The following is a 21,684-nucleotide window of genomic DNA, read 5'->3' as shown; positions in this document are numbered from 1 at the left end:
GTATGTGTAGTTCTGGTTCATTTATTATTGCTGACACATAGAATTTGATTTTGTGACAAAACCACAATTCCTTTCTCTTCTTAATGGACACTTAGGTTGTTTACAATTCTTTGCTGTTACAAACAAAGCTAACATAAACATTCTTAGACATTCTCCTGGGCACATGCACAAGAGTTTCTAGAACAATCAGTACATTTACAGAAGTCTGTTTCAGACCAAAAAAAGAACGAAAACAAATTTCACCAGGTCCTTTTGGTGTTGATTCAGCTCAAAATAGCTATAGTTAAAAACAGACCTAGTTCACAGCAGGAAGACAGCAATGTCACGTAAAACTGAAACCAACATAAGCAACATCTGCTACCGTGAGGGAGTTTACCTTACAAATACCACCAAATTAAACTGGTGGCACCAGAGATACTGAAATTGTTTCTCCATCTACTTCCAGAAAAACCATAAACTCATTTCATATCCTAAATTGAAAGAAGACCCCCCCATACTTCTCCCCAAACTAGCATATTAGCACAGCTACAGATGTAACAGAAACACTCACCTCTTTCAATGCCCAGGTTGGGTGAGTTGCAAGGATTTCATAATCTCCAGGGAGAACTTTAAAAAATGCAAACCTGAGAAAGACAAAATACCACTTAACTTTCTTCTAACAACCCAAGCACTTCTGAATTGTATGACTAGTATTGGCAGCACGAGAAAATTTCTGAATTATCACAAACTTGCCATTAGCTGGTTAATTCTGAATGAATGACATTCAACCTTCACTAGGCAAATCTGCATCACACTTACTGAGCACTACTGTGTGCACGAATACATGGTACTCCTTGTGCTAACAGAAAAAAAAAAAAAAAGGAGGGTTTATTTCTCCCTTCATCCTAAGGATTTCTGGCATAAAACCGGTCATTGTAACTTAGCAGAGATCAGTGACAGAACATCCCAGTGGGTTTTGACAGAGGTGATAGACATGAATAGGCAAGGAGAAGAGAAGTGACGTGTCCAAAGAAGCAAGTGGGAAAGGAGGAGTCACGTGTAAGGAACAGAGAGCAGATGAAATTGGCTAAGGCCCTCAAGGGGGTAGAGCAAATAACAAGCTCTGAATTCTGGGAAAAGAGTTTAGATTTGTTATCAGAAGCAAACATAAGCCTTTCTGGGTTCTTATGCAAACCACCTGTGATGAAACCAGTAGGTAACGAAGATTACTCCGGTAGCTATAGGCAAAATAAGACCAGAGTGTGATGAGCTGAAGGCTGGAAATGCTACTGCAAGGATTCTGACATTTAACCCTTCAAATGTGCAAACCAAACCCTGAAAAAACAAACCCACTGCCGTCGAGTCCATTTCAACTCATAGTGACCCTATAGGACAGAGGAGAACTGCCCCCACAGGGTTTCCAAGGCTGTAATCTTTACCAGAGCAAACTGCCACATCTTTCTCCCGCTGAGCAGCTGGTTAGTTCAAACTGCTAACCTTTCAGTCAGCAGCCAAGGCTTAACCACTTCACCACCAGGGCACCTTTCAAATTTGCAAAGGTTCTGACATTTAGAGAGCTAATTCCAATAAAATGAATTGCAAAGATTATTCCATATTTTCTCCTATGGCGGTACTTTATTTTATCAAGGACTGCCTGCAGTAACTGGATAGGATTTAGAAGTCATTTTGCTACAATAAAATTGAAATCCCCATCGGATTTGGTCTTAGTAAGATGTACCCTGATCTTCATTTCCACAGTATCCCAGCTCTGCAAGTCACTATTAGAGTTTTAGTTAGTGCCAATGGAAGAGATTCAGAAAGTTCAAGCCACTTGAACAAGGTCAATAGCAAACTACTAGCCTTGGGAAACTTAAAGCACCGCCTTCCTTTACAGATCAAGAATACAAAGGTCTTTTACGAAAAAAAAAACCCACTGCCGATGAGTTGATTCTGACTCATAGCAACCCTACAGGACAGGGTAGAACTGCCCCATAGAGTTTCCAAGGAGCGCCTGGTGGATTCGAACTGCCGACCTTTTTGATTAGCAGCTCTAGCACTTAACCACTATGCCACCAGGGTTTCCAAAGGTAACCTAGCGTTAATCTAGCACAGGTAGTCCCCGACTTATTAAGGGGTTCCATTCCGAAGACCCTGTCATCATTTCTGACATAAATCAACTACCTAATTTTTTTTTTTTTTTTTTAGTTTTCATTATTATTGCTATTTATTATCAGTATCTTTATGAATCATAACATTGGACATCTGCTAGTGAACATCTGAGAATAACATTGGCAAATTATGCACTGCAACACTATGTCGTACGTATTACTAATGATGAGGTATACCAAAAAAAGAAACACAACAGACGGTCGTAAGTGCAGTTCATAGTAATTCTAGTACGTTGTAAGTTGGGGGACTACCTGTACAAGAAAATGTTATTTCAAAATGAAAAATAATTTCAATAATAAGAATTGATGGCTTACTGACAAACTCATTATAAACTTCTATTTTGCAGTCTGATCAGTTTTATAAGTTAAAGTAGTCAGTAATGATTTGTTTTCAAAATTACCAGTCCAAACTATTCTGATAAAATCTTGACACGTATGTTAACGTTTACGATTACATGAATCCATTAAATAAATGTTTTAAATTTGACTCTACAAGATTAAATAACTATAATAGTTCTAATCTGAAAACGTTTTTGATGTAACAGTGATAAAATGATTTTTAAAAATCACAATTGAGATAATCTATATTGAGCTTACATTTATTAAGCATTTACTCCATGCCATGAGCCCTGGTGGTGCAGTGGCTAAGAACTCCGCTGCTAACCAAAGGGCCGGCAGTTCAACTCCACCAGCCACTCCTTGGAAACCCTATGGGGCAGTTCTACCCTGTTCTGTAGAGTTGGGATCAACTTGACAGCAAAAGGTTTGGGTTTTTGGTTTACTCCATGCCAGGTAGCTCTAAACAATGATATTAAAATATTAATTCATTTAATCTTCCCAGTAACCTTATGAAGTAAGTTCCATGATTATCTTTCACTTATAAATGAAGAAACTGGGGACAGAGGTCAAACAGCTAGCAAATGGGGCAGCCAGGATTCAAACCCAGGGTGGTGAGCTCCAGAGTCAGTCCCGCCACTGAGCAAAGGCTGGCCTCATGCCGGACCCTGCAGGAGGTGCTCAACGGGCATTACCTCGTATTTAATCATCCCATCAATGCTAGGTACCGTGGGTCAAATGATCCCATTTTTACAGATGAGGAACGTGAGGCTCTGAGGGGCATGAACTTGCCCAAAGTTAAGAGGCCAAATCAGGATTTGAATTCAGGTCTTCCTAAATCCAAAGCTTCTACCCTCACCACCCCACTCCAGGTACACGGCAGGGGGACACAGCACCACTCACTTGCCACCAGGCTGTGTAACTGTTGACTGGATCTTCGCTTCAGTCCCTGTGTTTCTGAGAGAAACCTGAACTCCTGCAGGCCCCAGGGGCTGCCCTTTGCTGAGAACCTGCAGTGGAGAAGAAGGTTAGAGCCAGACCTAGCAGCATAGCTCTCCTTTCAACTGCGCGGCCAACATTACTCATGCTCCCAAGAGCATGGGGTCCCTTTAAAAATGATGTAAACCACAGATACCTTTCCGACGGGGAGAAATAGTAAAATAATACTCGGTTTCATTAACTCTAGGCCATCATCAGTTAAAGATGCACCACTGTCCTACAAACTACTAAGAAAGAAAAAATCCCAGGATAAGGACTCTAATAAGAAACCCACACATGAAGCTGGGCTGCCTCAGGGCCACAGGCTCGACGTAAAGGTAGAGAAATAAACCCACCAAAATGAAAAGGACAGCAAGGAAACTGGCATATCTCAACCCTGGTACTAGGTGGAGGGGAAAAAAAACCCTCCCCTGAGAACTGAAATAAGAGCTGCTACTCAAACAGGTTTGCAGTCTAAATTCACACTACTAAAGTGGTCCAAAATAACTCAGAGAATTTAAATACTTGACGAGTGTCCTGGGTGAAGTAAATAGAGTCCTCTCTGGAAGAAACCAACTTCAGTTCACCCACAGTGACTGCAAGATGCCATTAATCATAAAAGGCACCCTCATTTCAGAGCTGGTAAATGTGAAAAAATCTCTCTTAAAACCAAAAAAAATATGGTATGCCATAGTGCTAATGTCAACAGCTGCTGCTGTATGAGTGCTTCCTATGAACATAGTGCTAAGCACTCTGCACACATTATTCCATTTAATTCTTGCAAAAGTTCTACGAGAAGGGTACTGCTCTTATTCCTGTTTTACACGTGAGGACACTGAGGCGTGGACAGGTGAAGAGACTTGGCAAGGCCAAACAGCTAGCAAGAGACAGAGCAGGGTTCCAATCTGGCTCGCTGGTTCCGAGCAGGTGCCTTACAATACATATATTACACTCCCATATAGCCAAGAGGGAAGCCTTTTCCTGCTCTAACCATGTCCCAGCCTTTGCCCACAGGGGAAGGGCAGCCCACCCCAAATGCTGGGGAGTGTGTTTCTCCAGGTCCACATCACCCTCAAAGTCCATTCCTTGCATTTACATTCTAACAGCCTATTCCAAGGCGTGGAAGTGGGGTGGAATGAATGACCAGTAGCCTATACCTCACCCCTTAAACACCCACTACATTCTACACACAATTTCATACAGCTCACAGACCCTCTTATAGCTTCTCTGTGGGCCCTTCGTAGGATCAAAGTCCCCAGGTGAAAAAGCCCTTTTCTAAAGGTAAGAGAACACACAGCATATATTACAGAGCCAAGTGTCAAAAATAACAAAGTTATAATGCCAAACCTTGCCATTCACAGAGAACCCCGTGAACACAAAGTTGATGTCCCCTCCCTTTGTGCAGATATCATTGACGCCATCCACATAGAGTTCCACGTTTGTTGGCTCTGAAGAATAAAGTGGGGGAGGGAACAGGGTACAAGACACAAGAGCAACTTTAGGTCTAGGATACGGAGAAGCCACGTAAGCAAAACATGTTTCACCGTTAAGCTTTCATTTTACTTTTTGAACACTTAATACACTCATATGGTTCAACACCCAAAGGTACAAAAAGGTATGGAGGAAGTCTCCCTCCCACCTCTAGGCCCCAGGCACCCAGTTCCCCACCCAGAGGGAACCAGTGTTACAAGCATAAGATACTTTTTAGTCTTTCAGCTGAGTTGTATGCCACAGTACCAATGAAAATTTAGTGAGCACCAAATAGTTCTATTTATGGAATGCTCACCATGAACCTGACACTGTGCTAAGTGCATTTAATCTGAAGAAGTAGGTAGCAGTATCTACAATTTAAAGAGGGATAAACTGAGGCACAGAAAGGTTAAAGGATCTCCCAAGGTCAGAGAGATTGTGAGTAACAGAGTCCCAGTTCGACCCCAGAAAAGTCTGGCTCCAAACCTACACCCTGACCAAGGATGTGAGCTCACAGTGCTAAACTAGGGCAATAAACGACAAAGCCCATAGGAACCAAGTGGGAATGGCCAGGCAGTGCAGACCACGGCGGGGTCAGAGCAAACTGAAAGAAGCAGCCTCTGCTCAGCTCCTACAAACTGTTGCCATGTGGCCCAGCGTTGCCAGAGCTTTTCCAACTTCTCAAGAAAAGCTGGAAGTCTGCATTTTTAAATTCAATTTTCCAACATTAACAACTAACTCAATTTTTTAAAACACTGAGGAGGTCATCATAACAGGGGTTAGTTTTTTTTTTTTTTAAGGTTAGGAAAAATATAGAATAATAAGTAGGGGAGGAAAAAAAAGGAAAAATCATGAGAATTTCAGGTAAATTGAACAAAGACGCACACAGGAAGAATGGAATGAAAACGGGCCAAAAGACTTGCAAAGGCACCTCATAAGAGGCTATCCAAATGTCCAATAAACATATGAAAAAGTGCTCAGTCTCACTGGCCATCAGAAAAATTACAAATCAAAACCACAATGAGATATACCACCAAACCAAAAAAAAAAACCAAACCTGATGCTGTCCAGTCGATTTTAACTCATAGCAACCCTATAGGACAGAGTAGAAAACTGCCCCATAGAGTCTCCAAGGAGCACCTGGTGGATTCGAACTGCCAACCTTTTGGTTAGCAGCCATAGCATTTAACCACTACACCACCAGAGTTTCCAAACCTCCACCTGGATGGCTAAAATTAAAAAGACAGACCATACCAAGTGGTAGTGAGGATGGCAAGCAAGTAGAACTCTAGTACATTGTTGGTAGAGCATAAAGTGATACACTGGCAGTATCCACTAAAGCTGGGCATGTACTAACTCTATCACCAGCAATTTTCCTCCTAGTATATGCCCAATGGCACCCTTGAGTGGTACAAATGGTTAATTTGCTCTGCTGCTAAACAAAACATTGGAAGTTCAAGTTTACCCAAAGGTACCTGGAAAGAACGGCCTGGCAATCTACTTTTGAAAACTCGGCCATTGAAAATCCTATGGAGCACCGTTTTACTCTAACACACATGGGGTCTCCACGGGTTGGAGTCAACTCAATGGCAACTGGTTACATGGCCAACAGAAACGCAAACACATGTGTGCATTTGGTGCAAACAGACCAAGACATCTACGAGAATGTTCACAGGACAAAAACAGGACACGATACACATGTCCATCAACAGTAGGATAGCTACATCATTTTATATTCATACCTCAGAATTCTGTACAGCAAAGAGAATGAGCAAACGTTAGCCACACAAAACATAGATGACTCTCACAAATGTAATGTTGAGAGAAAGAAAACTGATACAAAAAAGTATACTGTATGCTTCCATTTATATAAAGTTCAAAACAGAGAAACTAATGTACAATTTTAGAAGTCAGGGTGGCAGTTGCCCGTGGGGTGGGGCAGGGTGGGTAGTGAGGGACTGGGATGGGGTCCTCCTCAAGTGCTGGCAAAGTTCTATTTCATTACTTGGGTGAGAGTTACATGGGTGTGTTCATTTTGTGAAAATTCACCGCGTTTTATATACGATCGGCCCACTTTTCTGTATGCATGCTGCAATTCAGTAGAACGGCTCACTAAAAGAAAAAGCATTGGTGAGGGGAGGGGCATCAAAATTCTCACGGGCCGCTAATCTGTGACTTCTGCTTTAACTGTGGTTGTTGTTGTTGTGTCCCTTCAAGTTGATTTTCAACTCATAGTGACCCCATGTGACAGAGTAGAACTGCCCCATAGGGTCTCCTAGGGCATAATCTTTACAGGAGCAGATCGCCCAGTCTTTTCTCCTGCAGAGCCACTGGTGGGTTCAAACTGCAGACCTTTCGGTTAGCAGCCGAGTGCTTAGCCATTGCGCCACCAGGGCTCCCGCTTTAATCGTTATTGTTGTAGTACACCGCTGAGTAGATTCTGACCCATAGCAACCCTATAGGACAGGGTAGAACTGCCCTAGGCTGAAATATTTATGGGAGCAGATTACACATCTTTTCTCCCACAGAACAGCTGGTGAGTTCAAAACGCCAAGCTTTTGGTTCGCAGCTGAGTGATTAACCACTGTGCAACATTAACCAAAAAAAAAAAAAAAAACAAACCCAGTGCTGTCAACTTGTTTCTGACTCATAGTGCCACATTAGTTGGGTTTAATTCCCCTCAACCTTCTTTGAGTACACCAGTGCGGTGGATTAATTACTTTTGTGTGTGGCCTTTCTAGCCATGGACTTGTAACTCCCACCCAGGTGATTGTGTGATAGGGTGGGTAATTCTGGCCTACCAAAGGGATTGGTCAATTTTGCCTTAAAAGAGAGCCAATTCCAGAGCAGGGAGGAGGAGCCCACCGCCACCATCAAAGAAGGAGAGACTCAGAAGCAGGAGAAGGTGCTGTGGGCCTTCCGGCCCACAGAGATAGCTGAGTGCCTTTGGGTAGAGACGAGGGCCAGGGAGAGGCATGCCTGCGAGCATGGCTGGGAAGAAGCTATCCTGATGGAAGAACTGCATCTTGAGTGTCCCTGAGCCTGAACTATAACTGTTCTTCCCTAATAAACCCCATAATCGTGAGTATGGTCTCTGACTTCTGTGTGGCCACTACAATGAATTATCGAACCCAGTAAAGTGCTATGTGAGGGGTGGTTGGTGTCAGTAAAGACAGCGGAGAGAGGAGGCTTGCCTGGCCTCCACCTTATGGGAGTCAGCCTTGTGCTGTTGATCTTGGCTTGCCTTCTCTCTTGTGGGGTTGGAGGAGGTCAGATGCCGCCTCCAAGCTGTTTTTACAACCAGTGAGGCACCCTTCTGTCTAAGAACTGAGAAAGAGCCTCTCACAGGGCCAAATTAGCTCTCGGCTGCCTGGGCTTCACTTAACCCTTCATGACAGCTGGGACTAAATTCTTCCTTCTCTAATTCACGAGCAGGCCAACTCTGGCTCCCCCTGCCCTCTGCTCTCCTCAAGCTTAAAACTGGGATCACACACCTGCTCTACTACAACATCAAGGAGAAAGGAGTCTCTCCTCTTCAAACACTTCAGCCGTGTCAAGGGAACTGTCTCTTCTGATCTCAACCCCATTCCCACCTCTCCAACTATTCTACTCAGTGTTAACTGAGTGGTTACTAATTATGTGCCAGCCATTCTGAACACTTTAGCTTCCAAGTACCCTGTGAGGTGGGTACTGTAACTAGCCTGACTCCACAGGGAAGGAAACAGAGGCTGACACGGGGGAAGTAATTTGTCCAAGGTTGTCATCCAGCTGGTAAGGCCCAGGGCTGCCAGATCTTCTGGTCTCTTAAAAGAAAGACTTCACATCAAATCTCATCATTTTTAAATGTCACAATCCATTTTTTTAAAAAAAGAAAACCGAGGAGGCTAAAAAACGCAGCAGTCCTGGGACAGGAACAAAGTTCCCCTTCCTACCTTTATACTGTTCTACTGTCCCTTAATGAAACTTCAGAAGCAGAAGGTCCTGAGAGATGTATAAGTGAAAAAGCCTATTTCAAGAAAGATGACAGGAAGGCTTAAAGCAGACTTAAAGGAAATCCAAACTAATCTAGAGTGACAAAAAAAAAAAAACAGCTTTTCCACACTAGAAGTGACTCCTTAATGTTTTAACAGCCTATGTATGCTGCCAATTTAAATTAATATTCAGCACAAAATCTAATCTCTTACACTAAGAGTATGTCTGATTGTTCAGTTAAACTTACCAAAACTCCACCCCAGGGGAGGCTCAATCTTCAGAATGAAATCTCCCTAAGAGGAGGGGAAAAAAAAAATTTAAAGGAATGAAAATTGGTGACCCTTTTAGAATGTTTTCAAGCAGGCATAACAGGTAGAAAAGCGGTTTCATGAAAATCTGCTGGGAGAGGTATAAAGATAGATTCTGCAGTGGGTGCAGGTGAAGCATTAGACTTGGGGAAGAAGCCATCTAGAAGCCAGGGTAGTCACCCAGATGTGTGGTGACAAGGACTTGAACAAGGGTGGAAGCAAGAGGAATGGTAAGAAAGGAATGAATCTGTAAGACCAGGCAAAAAATAAATAATAACTGGTAACTGCTCCATTTTTGTATCCTTAAAGTTCACTCCAGAGAAAAGCTCAAAGAAAGAAACCCCTAAGGAGTGTCCTTGACCTGCACAGAAACTTATCTGGAAGAGTCTAGTCTGAGACTCATTCTGACCCCTTTCACCCTGACCTACCCAAATCTGTAACACTTCAAGGTCCATGCTCTACTGGGTAGTGGAAGAAGTACCATCCTTGGAATAGAATGGATCTGGGTGGAGATGTGAATCCTAGATAGCCATTCTCAATATTGGAAGCCATTTAACATTTCTATTGAGGTTGAGGAGCCCTGGTGGCCCAGTGGTTAAGAGCTAGGGCTGCTAACCAAAAGGTCAGCAGTTCAGATCCACCAGCCGCTCCTTGGAAACCCTATGAGGCAGTTCTACTCTGTCCTACAGGGTAGCTATGAGTTGGGATCGACTCAATGGCAATGAGTTTGGTTTGGTTTACTGAGGATGGCCTGCCAAGGCCAGTGAGATTCTTCAGGTTTGTCGCTACCCCTGGGCCTGGAGAATAAGAAGGGCAATGCTGGACTCATGGCATCAACCCCTTCCATGGGCCCTCTTCAGCTTTTGCAGTAGGCCAGATCATAAGGCATTCTGACCAGGGCTCAGAGCACTGGTACACTGGCCTGGAATGATGAGGGAAGTTTGACCATCTGGAGAGGTGCTAAGGTCCACCAACTGGTTCAATGTGGCAGGCAAGGTAAGGAGACCAGAAGCTCCCTCCCCACAAGACAAAGGCTGTAGCTGGGACAGGAAGTGATGTCATATAAACCCTACACTAAGGTCATAGAAGCTTGTCTCTCCTCCCCTTTCTGTCTCCCTTGTGCCAGCTCCCCCAGCCAGCTGACTCCCACATACCTGCACACACACATAAAAGGCTGGGGAGGGTCAGACATCATCAGGGCTCTCTTAGGTACATAAAAGTGGTGGGGGAGAGGGGAAGGTAGTGAGGAATTTCCAGTGTGTAGGTTCCATGATAGCATCCCTGGTGCTGGGAAGGGGACAACTGATGCTGTAGCTGGGATAGGTGGGATGGACAGTGAGGGAGAGTAGGGGTAGGGAGAACAGGCAGGAGGAGGGCTGTTCCCTGGGCTGATTCTGATTTTATCTTAACCCTCACTTTCATTCCTCCTCAGTCCTCTCTTCCCTCCTCCCTCACCCCCCAGCCTGCCCCCCTACTGTCCTCCCCTGCCTCCAGCTGACCATGGCATCAGAAGCAGAGAAAACATTCCAGCGGTTTGCCGTCTTTGGAGACTCATCAAGCAGTGGTACTGAAATGAACAACAAGAACTTCTCCAAGCTATGCAAAGACTGTGGCATCATGGATGGCAAGATGGTCACCTCTACTGATGTGGACATTGTGTTTAGTAAAGTCAAGGCCAAGAATGCCCGAACCATCACATTTGCCCAGTTCCAGGAGGCAATGAAGGAGCTAGGCCAGAAACGGTTCAAGGGGAAGAGCCCAGATGAAGCCCTGGAGAACATTTATAAGCTCATGGAGGGCAAGGATCCAGCTACCACTGGTGTCACCAAAGCAACAACGGTGGGCGGCGTGGACCGGCTAACAGACACCAGCAAGTATACTGGCTCCCACAAGGAACGTTTTGACGAGAGTGGCAAAGGGAAAGGCCTCACAGGACGCGAAGAGGTGAATGACAACTCAGGCTATGTGAGTGGCTACAAGGGTGCTGGCACCTACGATAAGGGGAACAAGTAGAAAGGAGCCTCGTCTTAGCCTGCCAGCCCCTGACCCTACCCTTCCAGCCCAACCCTACATCTCAACACAAGGTTGTGTGGGAAACAATAAACATCTGTGTGTGCAGCCAAAAAAAAAAAAAAAAAGGTGACACTTCAACTGCTTTCGTTTGATGTGATCATTACATGTAGAATTTTTACACATGAAATTCCAAGAGTAGCTCTGTTCTTGTAAATGGTAGTGAGCACCTTGATTCCTTTCGGTGGCTGCAAGCTGAAGCTGAACACCAGTTCCCATCGAACCAACCAGCAGATACTACACTGAAGCCCGTGTGTGAGTAGACATTTGACTCAACCAATCGTTTTTTGATAACAAACATTATTAACCGTGTCTCCCACTTACTCCTCACACGCCTAAGGTTCCAAGAATTAGCACGTATCTTTAGGAATTAGAATGTATCTTTAGGAATTAGAGTCATTTGTTAAAAATAGGTATTTTAACTCCATCATCCCCTCATCAACCTGGGTATCTTGAGACTGATACTTGTAATCTTTTTTTTTTGAAATACAACTATAAAACCTTAGCAAGCCCACCTCTAGAAATCAATCCTATGCATTGTGCGTAAAGATGTAAGTTCAAGAATATTTATTGCTGTGTGGTTAGTAATACTTTTTTTAATCTGAAAAAGCCCGTTATGTCCATCACTAGAGAAGTGTTTAAATAGATTGCAGTTTTGACCTGACTCTGACATGCTATACAGCCATTAGAAAGAAGGCAGCTGATGTTGGCATGCTTTCAACATCACGTGCTGATGTTGAAAGCATGCCAAGATATTATCATGGGGGGGGAATCAAATTACAGGATAATTCCTAGTGTACGATTCCATTTATAACAAAATCAAAATGATATAGGTTGTTGCAACTTCCTGTGAATCTCTATTTCAAAATAAAAAGTGTTTTAAAAAGCTGTGTATTTAGAAATGTGAGGTGGATGGAGGTGTGTAAGTGGGGGTATGCATGGACACACATCTTTGTGCACAAGCGTCTGTGTTACATGCATGTGTATGCGTGTATATTTGTGGATGTCTCTGTAAACACAGAGAAAGCAGTCAGGATGCATACTAAAACTCTTATCAGGAGGTGGAATTGGGGAGGAAGGGGCTAAGTGTACAAATTCACTTCATATACTTCTAAAGCACTTGATTTTTTTTTGTCCCAAAGCTCATGAATTCACACATTAGTTGTATAATTCTTATATTTTTAGGCTGCTTGATAGTAAATGGTTCTATTAAACCAGGGTTTTGCATCCTTCGCATTGTTGACAGCGGGGCTGTCCTGTGGCTGTAGATGTCTAGCACTATCCCTGGCCTCTACCCACTAGATGCCAGTGGCACTCTTCTCCCAGTTATGACAACCAAAAATGTCTCTAGACATTGCCAAATGTCCCTGGAGATACTGGGAACCACTGTATTAAATCAGTTTTTAAGTTGTCTCCCTGAGACTATGCCCAGCATATTCTAAAGAATATTCCTACTTGAGAAACAGATGACCCATTTGCTCATGCAGGGAAGGCCACTCTCCTAGTGAGCCCAGACCTATAGAGCACACTACTTCTCATCATAAAATACGAGTGATAAAGACTGACATGCCCTGTCCTCTTACCTTATCATACAAGGGGATCATGAAGTAACCGTTGTTTGGGGCACAGTCTGTCTGGTATTTCAAAGTCCCATGCTTGGTGTACAATTTTATCTGGAAAGGAAGGAAAGAATAAAAGTTATCCTATCACCATTCAAAGTTAACTTCATACATTAAGGCGGAATACATTCTGTCAACACGTCTTTGCTGAGGACATACTATATGCCAGCTATTAAAGATAGGCATTAGGGACAGATAGAAAGAAGAGAAAGAGGACCTAAAATAATGTGATCCAATGTATTTCAGATTAGAAACCATTTAAAGCCTACTCCAAAAGTCTTTATTTGTCAATACATTTCAATTTAGTTTAATGGCTATCTCTATGTTGTTCATATAAGCTTCTGGGTCTAAAACAGAAAATTTTACCTTTGTTGTTAGTAAGGTGTTTGTTAAAATGCAGATTCCTGGGCCCCACCACAGTTCTCAACTAGCAAGTCAGGAGGTAGGGCCAGGAATCTGCATTCTGAACACCAGACGATTCTACACACTTGCAGTAACACTCATCTAGAAACTTTTAATTTTCTATTTTACTTTCATTCTCAGGACAAAAACATCAAAAAGATACTTATTGTATGTCCTTTCCTCAAGGAGTCCCTAAGACTCTCACATCCTGAGCCATTTCTAGATATGAATTGTTAACCCAAGAAGACACTCCAGTAATATCTGGGTCTTCCGCGTACTAATTGTGTGACCTTGGGTGAATCATTTAACCTCCTCGGGTTCCACTTCTTCATCTGTACAAACGCAGCCACCTCCCCTTCACGGTGGCTGTGCAGATTCACAGCAATGCATCTTAAGCACCTGGCACTGAGTGTGGGCTCAATAAAGAGGAGCCTGAATTACCAGTTAACATCTCTCTGGGAGAAAAAAAAAGGTAACACGGTGCAACTGGCAACACACAGAACGAATTCAAGGAAAGTTTCCTAAACCTACCTACAAGGCTTAACAACCACTCTGAGCCTCAGTTTCTTTAGACTAAAAGGAAGCAGTTGGGTCTAATGACCTCTAAGGCCCTCACCTCTAAAATGGGAATACTCTGTGACCACAAAACAGAAATGATAGTCAAGGGTTCTCAGAGACCCAGCCTTACCAGCTAAGCAACAAACTCAACACGTACGCACCTGGGAAAGGAAAAGCATGAACTCCTGCAGACTGGAAGCCCCCTGTGGGCAGTGGCCACGCTTTACTCTCCTGTGTATGCTCCACAGTGCCTGTGACAGCATCTTGTTTACTACAGGTATTTTTTTTTTTACAACAGGTACTTTTTTTTTAATTATTTGAAGAATTTGTTTAAAGACCATAAAGAAATCCAGATGCATGCATTTCAAGCAGGGATTGAAAATGCACCTGCCTAGAGTGGAGTCCGAGTGATGAAAATGGTTAATATGCTCGGCTGCGAACCTAAAGAAAGGCTAGAAGTTCGAATCCACCCAAAGGTGCCTTAGAAGAAAGGCTTGGTGATTTACCGCCAAAAAATCAGCCATTGAAAACCCTATGGAGCACAGTTCTACTCTGATACACATAGGGTCACCACAAGTCGGAATTGACTGGGCAGCAGCTGGTAGAGGGGCCAGGTAAGTACTGTCAGCTGGCATTCATGTGAAGGGAAGACAGGTCACTACTTTATCCTAGCCAAGTTTTACAGCCCAGAGAGCCTGAGTTTTCGAGAGAAGCCAAAAGTCCTTTTTTTTTTTTTAACGTGAAATCTCCTGATTGTTAAAGTATTGGCAACCGATGTAATTTTTCTTTTTAACAGTACAGACCATTGTTAAAGGACAGAATGTGAGTGCCAGGAGGGCAGGGATTTCTGTCCATTCTGTTTACTGCACTGTTATATCTCCGCCTAGAACAAGGCAAAGCAAATGCAAGGGCCCAATCCTTGCTGCTGACTGAAAATAACATGAAATCACCCTGCAGGGAAGAGGGCTCGAGAAGAGTCAAGGTGTATTCGGATACAAAAAACAGTCAAAAATGATTGTGAAATATCTTGATTATTTACATTTCTTTCATAAAGTACAGATTGGGACAGAGGACAATATAAATCTACATGAAGATATAAAGTATCTGATTTCATAATCAGAAATTATGAAAGAATGAGTGTACCAGCTGGACAGACAGCTGGAGGGCTCAAGGAACACACTTTATGCTGCGTCTCAAAACTGCTCTCTGTTCTTGGGGTTATTATTAGTACTTGGGGGTGAGAGCGTTCCTCCTGCCTTCAACTTTTCTTCAGGAATCCCAGCAAGCAACAAATTGCAAAAGGCAGCTTCTGAAATGCCCAGCACTCACACACCAGGAGGCAAACCCAGGAGGTGACATGGGCACCCGGCAACATGTGCCCAGCAGATCCTAGGACCCCATCACGGCCACTGGGTAGATTCACTGAAAAGCCGACCCCTTAAGAGCAAAAAGGACAGAGGAGCAGCAGACAGGCCTTGAAGACGATAATCGGTTTTCTTCTTTAGGAAATATACAGTGCTGGGTTCTGCTGCTTCTCTCCCAACATGGCCCTGACCATTCTACAGGTATGAAAACTGGGCCAAGGCCAGGTCAAAGAGATAGTGGGGTGCAGGACCTACTTTCTAACCTTCCTCCAATGCTCAGCAACCTGCTTTGCAGAACACTCTGATTCCAACCCTCACCACTGCAGCTGCTCAAATGTGCTTTCAGACAACCTTTGGGGGTCTCATTCCCCAGTCCCTTCTCTTCAGCAGCTCCCAGCCTCTTCGTTTTCTCTCAAAACACCTCCCAAGCACTTGTTCTTTGCCTCTTCCACTTCTCTCAGCCTCTCCTCCTCCTCATCAGGGCCTCAGAAGAGGCCCACCCCCCTCAGGTCCCATCCTGTCTACCCTGACAATCGATCTTCTACCCCTACTCCATCAATCCCCCTTCCTCCTCACAAAAGCTTTCTAACTGAAGAGGGCTTTACAACATAATAAAGACATCTACACACAGCTCTACAGTGTCTGTCCAACCACCACCCAGTAAGGCAGTCAGGACAGCTGACAACTCTCCATTTTCAGAGGAAAAGGAGGCCCAAGATGAAAGGGGTTGGGGGCATGCTGAAAACACGGATTCCAGCCCTAGAGATTCCAATGCAAGTTTAATAGGTCAGGATCTCTACAAAGTGAATAAATGCCTTTTCAAAGTATCCCGGGGGTTGGATGTCCAGTGCCTAGAACTTTGGAGGTCTCTGGAATGGGACCAGCATAAACCACTGTTGAAGAATAAAGTTGTCATTTCTAGGCTCTGGAATATGGGTTTCGGGCAATCTGACTTTCAGAGGAACTGAGGGGTCTGCGTCCTGCGGAGACCTAGTTTTAAGAGATCTGGGACCTGGATCCTGAGAATGGTCTTGGGTCGAGATTCTGTGGATTTGGAGTTCGGCTTTTGAAGACTCTAGGGTCTAGATTTTGGGGGAATCTCCATTTTGAGGGGTCTGGTGAAAGTTATGAGTCACCACCACCGTCATCCAAAAATGTCCTTCACACCCTGTGCACATACGTTCAGCCCCCACCACCATCCGGTGGCTGACCCCCACGATAACAACCTCCACTCCAGCGCGCCTGCGGAACGGGTGGTGAAGAGCCCGCAGAAAGCAGAGCCTTGAAAGAGAAAAGGAACGTGGAGCTGGCGGAAACCGCCTGGTGTTGGGGCAAAGGCCACAGCGGCTCAGAGAGGCTGAGCGACTGGCTCGGGGTTACACAGCGCGCCGGCCGGGCCGTGGAGCGGGCGCTCACCTCGATGAGCGAGTAGTTGATCTCCACGTCCGACTTGACGAAGCCCCCGCAGCCCACCACGATATCCTCGGAGCCGCGCGCCAGCCCCACGCAGCTCAGCAGCAGCACCGCGGCGACCACCACGGGCCGCGGCGGCCCCACCATCCAGCCAGCCCGCATGGCCCAGCCTCTGCCGCTTGACCCTCAGCAGGCCGCCTGGCCCCGCCCCTCACGGCGCACGCTACCGGCTCCTTCCTTCTCTTCGGGCCCCTGACAGTACAGGGCCCGCCCCCGCCGCTGCGCAGGCGCATTCGTGTCCCGCGCCCACGCCCCCAGGAGAAAGAATCACAGCGCATGCTCAACAACAAAAAGCGACCATTTTTGCCCTCTGCAGGCCTGGAGGACTCCGCACAACGTCTGGCAGGTGCAGCGCAAGGTGTTTGTGGGCAGGCGCAAAATCCAAAGGTGAACTCTAATTTGGAATTCACTATCACGGCTGGAAAGGAGAGACGCGGTTGACTGAACCACCCAACAACTTTCCCAAATCTTTTTCACCCATGCATTTCACAGATGATATATAATCTTTTTTTTTATATATAATCTTAAACCCATTTAGGTGTTCATATAAATTGGTGCGTTCTCCTTTGGTAAATGATCAACAAGTGATGTAAACCAAAATATCTAATTTTATTTAAAATTTATTTTAACCTCAGCTCTAATAACGTTTGAATAGAAACAAATTTTAGGTTGTTTTTTTCTCCCATCAGCAAGATGGTGCATACAGTTGAATTTAATTTGCCTGCAAATAAGTTTAAATATCAGCACATTGTATTTTGCCCCAAGGATGAATGTATACTAAAATGTAGACTTAACTACAAGTCATTACATCGAAATAGACAAATTAGCTTTTCTGACCTGACATTTGGAATTCTTCCACTTTGCCCCAAAAGAAGAAAAAAATGCTTTATTTTGATAGTTTTTATGCTTTGTTTCTAAATGGTGAGGTAAGAAGATTCCCCACCGCAATTTGCCATTTGGGCTAAAACTTTAACAGTATATAACTAGGAATAACTATGACTTTAAACTACACAATCATCAAAAATTTCATGGTGGTTTTATGTTATCGAACAATACATTGCCTGGAGGGTTTCAACCATATGCAGATTTGATTTCAGTCTCTGTATTCTCACTGGAAACAACAAGACTGTCAACTGATCAGTTATAAAGAGAAACTATTTAAAGTTTTGTTTATTGGTAGCGCAGTGGTTAAGTGCTTGGCTGCTAACCAAAAGGTCGGCAGTTTGAACCCACCAGTCACTGCACAGGAGAAAGATGTGACAGCCTGCTTCCATAAAGATTTACAGCCTTGGAAGCCCTGTGGGGCAGTTCTACTCTGTCCTGTAGGGTCATTATGAGTTGGAATCCACTGGACAGCAATGGGTTTTTTTTTTATATAACCGAAATGGAAACAGTTGCCTTTTTTTACTCTCCTGAGCAGGAATCCCTCCTTTGTCTTAGTCAATAACTAGGACATTGAATAAGTAAAGGCTGGTCTGTGGAGCCTGCTCTTCTTTCAGAATGGAAAACCCAGGCCCAGAGAGGAAGGCACTTGTCAGGGGCTCTCTACATCCAGCCAACTGCTGTTCAGAGAGTTGAAACTAGGAATTGGGATCTCTACGCCCAGTTCTTGGCTCATCCCAACTGATTTCCTGTGTTCTTCCTGACTTCTTTTTTATCATTATTTTTTATTGTGCATTAGGTGAAAGTTTACAGAACAAATCAGTTTCCCATTCCATAGTTTGTACATAAAGTGCTCTATGACTTTGGTTTCATCCCCACAATGTGTCAGCACTCCCCCCATTTCTGTCCCAGTTACCCTGTTTCCTTTCGTCCTGATTTTCTAGCACTTTCTGCCTTCTTATCTTTGCTTTTGGGCAAATGTTGCCCTTTCGATCTTGCATAATTATTCTAAGGAGCATATTCCTGTCGGGTGTTACTGTTTATTTTATGGGCCTGTCTATGGTTTTTGGTTGGAAGGTGGTCACAAGGAATGGCTCCAGTTCTAATTCAGAAGGGTGTCTTAAGGCCATAGTCTTGGGGGTTCCTCTAGTATCTGTCAGACCAGTAAGTCTGGCCTTTTTTGTGAATTTGATTTTTTGTTCTACAATTATCCAGTACTCTCTGTTGTGACCCAGTCAGAGTGGTCGGTAGTGGTAGCCAGGCACCATCATTCTTGTCTTGGGGTAGTGTAGGCTGTAGTCATGTGGTCCATTAGTCCTTTGGACTAACTGTTCCCTTGAACCTTTGGTTTTCTTCACTCTCCTTTGCTCCAAATGGTGAGAGACCAATAGTTGTATCTTAGATGGCTGCTCATAAGCTTTTAAGACCTCAGACACTACTCACCAAAGTAGGATGTAGAACTTTGTCTTTATGAACTATGTTGTGCCAATTGACGTAGATGACCCCTGAGGTCTTCTGACTTGATGACCAAAAAACCTGTTGCTGTCAATTCTGACTCATAGTGACCCTATAGGACAGACTAGAACTGCCCCATAAGGTCTCCAAGGCTGTAAATCTTTACAGAAGCAGACTGCCACATCTTTCTCCCTCAGAGTGGCCAGTGGGTTCGAACTGCAGACCTTTAGGTTAGCAGCCGAGTGCTTAACAACTACACCACCAAGGCTCCTTGTGCAGAGTGCAGAGGGTTTTAATTCTTTGCCAGAGCTGAGCACTTGGGCTTGTCTGTCTGAAAAAGCGGAAGTTTTCACTGCTATCTTGAAAAGATTGCACACTTGTTGCAGAAAGACAGAAAATAGAAAAGTAAAAAGAAAATTAGGATACCCCATGATCACAGCTTCAGTGCATTTCCTTCTTTTTATCCCTACAAATATATTTCATAGGGCCATTTCCAAAAAGAACTGGTGTCTAGGGATGCTGACTCAGTGCACAAACTTTGTTTTAAGACCCAGGGAGGAAAGGTAAGTTATTTGACTTCCTTCTCTACTTTCCCTAATTCAGGCATGTACTGTTTGTATATTTACAAAAAGGATATAATAACTTTCTTAGTCCTAGTGCTGCTGTAACAGAAATACCACAAGTGGATGGCTTTCACAGTCTAGTAGGCTAGAAGTCCAAATTCAGGGCACCAGCTCCAGTGGAAGGCTTTCTCTGTCAGCTCCGGAGGAAGGTCTTTGTCATTGAGCTTCCCTTAGTCTAGGCGCTTCTCAGTGCAGGAACCCTGGGTCCAAAGGATACACACTGCTCCTGGCACTACTTTCTTGGTGGTATGAGGTCCCCCTGTCTCTCTACTCGCTTCTTTCTATTATATCTCAAAAGAGATTGACTCAAGATACAACCTAATCCTGCAGATTGAGTCCTGCCTCATTAACATAACTGCCTCTATTCTTGCCTCATTAACATCATAGGATTTGCAGCACATAGGGAAATCACTTCAGATGAGAAAATGGTGGACAATCACAATACTGGGAATCATGGACTAGCCAAGTTGACACACATTTTTGGCAGACACAGCTCAATTCCTTACAATAGCCTATTCAGTATTATAAACTTTTTTCCGCTTAGCATTTAGCAGCCATCTTTCCGTAATATATTTCTGCAATGGCATCATAAACCACTGCTGAGTAATCTATGGGCGAAATAGAAGTTCTAGTAATACAAACTGAAAAATAATAATAATAAACCTATGGCTATGGAGTCGATTCTGACTCATAGTGACCCTATAGGACAAAGTGAAACTGCCCCATGGGGTTTCCTTGGCGATAGTGTTTACGGAAGCAGATCTTTTCCCCCTGGATGGGTCCGAACTTCACATCTTTCGATTAGCAGCCAAGCTCTTAACCACTGTGCCAACAGCACTCCTCTAATTCTAATAAAGTGGTTGTAGTCCAGTCGGACTCATAAGGACCTAGAGGGCAGAGTAGTAGTACCCATAGGGTTTTCTAGGCTGTAATGTTTACCATGAGGAGCCCTGGTAGCACAGTGGTTAAGCATTCAGCTGCTAAACAAAAGGTTGGCTGTTCAAATCCACCTGCCAGTCCTTGGAAATCCTATGGGGCAGTTCTACTCCGCCCTATTGGGTCACTATGAGTCGGAACCCACTCGACCGCAAAGGGTAATCTTTAACCAAATAAAGATTGCCACATCTCTCTCTGTAGAGTGGCTGGTGGGTTCTAACAGCTAACCGAGTGCTAAATCACTGCGCCAGCAGGGCCCTAATTCCAATAACAGCTAACTTTGATTGCGTGCCTGGCACATTGATAAACGCCTATTAATAATCTTAAACGCTTTCTCCACCCCAGAGACTATGTCCTTCCCACGGGTGAGGAGACTGCCCCTCTAACCACAGTCTCCCCCCTTCCCCCTTACCCAGGCCGTCCCCTGCTGTTGGATACTTAGGTTATTGCCATGTGTTCTCGTTATAAACATCTGTACGTCTGTTAGATTCATTCATCAGGACACGTTTTTAAAAGTGGAATTGCTGGGTTCGAAGTGTTTCAAAAGTTTGGGATACTTGTGAGAGAGGCGGTAAATGGAGTGCCACTGGACTTTATGGGGTTCCGAAGTTCCTCCCTCCGCCCCCGGCGCCTGCTTGGGCCTCCCTGAGAGCCCCCTTCGCCTCGCCCCGCTTCACGCCTTCTCGCCCCACCCACGCCGCGCGGCCGGACCTTGCCCGGGGCCTGCAGATTCCAGAGCTCGAATCCCGACCAGGCCGACCCGGCCCCGCCCCTTGCCGGGCCGGGAACGCGGCCCTGGAGGCTCCTCAGGGGCGGGCAGATACACCGACAGACGGACAGACCAGATGGCCGCGCCTGGCGACCCCTGCGCGGGTCCTGGGGTGAGTGCCCCCACTCCGCCCACTCTCCTTTTCCCCACCGAGATTGAGGAGGGGAGAGAACCCAGGCCCCAGCCTGTGAAGAGAGAAGACCTTCTCTGCCCCTTCCCCACACCCCACCCCCAACAGGACCCGGGAGGGCGGCCCCTTTGGTCAAACATATTAAAGGATTCTCCAGACCTCCCAGCTTCTAAGAACAGTGACTCCTCATTT

General features: G+C 44.7%; 3 protein-coding genes across 8 annotated transcripts in view; 2 read left to right on the top strand and 1 right to left on the bottom strand.

The window, feature by feature from the left end:
• Positions 1-16,878, bottom strand: part of LOC126086641 (nodal modulator 1) — a 63,849-nt gene extending 46,971 nt beyond the window's left edge. The window contains exons 1-6 of the mRNA XM_049903151.1: positions 16,641-16,878; positions 12,865-12,954; positions 9,151-9,196; positions 4,809-4,909; positions 3,387-3,493; positions 551-623 (exon numbers count right to left, since the gene is read on the bottom strand). Coding sequence (XP_049759108.1) covers positions 551-623; positions 3,387-3,493; positions 4,809-4,909; positions 9,151-9,196; positions 12,865-12,954; positions 16,641-16,799 — 576 coding nt within the window. The 5' untranslated portion in view covers positions 16,800-16,878. The remainder of the gene's footprint in view (positions 1-550; positions 624-3,386; positions 3,494-4,808; positions 4,910-9,150; positions 9,197-12,864; positions 12,955-16,640) is intronic.
• LOC126086642 (tubulin polymerization-promoting protein family member 2) lies at positions 10,712-11,224 on the top strand. Its single transcript, XM_049903152.1, has one exon. It carries the CDS (start codon positions 10,712-10,714, stop codon positions 11,222-11,224), a length of 513 nt encoding a protein of 170 aa, XP_049759109.1.
• Positions 16,879-21,294: 4,416 nt separating the features above from the next.
• ABCC6 (ATP binding cassette subfamily C member 6) overlaps positions 21,295-21,684 on the top strand; it is a 60,270-nt gene continuing 59,880 nt past the window's right edge. For all 6 annotated transcript variants that reach the window (XR_007519756.1, XM_049904943.1, XM_049904941.1 and 3 more), the window contains exon 1: positions 21,295-21,474. Coding sequence is in view for 5 of the 6 variants with exons in the window: in XM_049904943.1 (XP_049760900.1) it covers positions 21,439-21,474 (36 nt within the window). In the remaining variant the exon portion in view is untranslated. The remainder of the gene's footprint in view (positions 21,475-21,684) is intronic.

Source organism: Elephas maximus, chromosome 12 (assembly GCF_024166365.1).
Source record: "Elephas maximus indicus isolate mEleMax1 chromosome 12, mEleMax1 primary haplotype, whole genome shotgun sequence".
Classification (NCBI taxonomy): domain Eukaryota; kingdom Metazoa; phylum Chordata; class Mammalia; order Proboscidea; family Elephantidae; genus Elephas; species Elephas maximus.
Note: the sequence above shows the minus strand (reverse complement) of the source record. Positions and strands in the feature narration are given on the sequence as shown.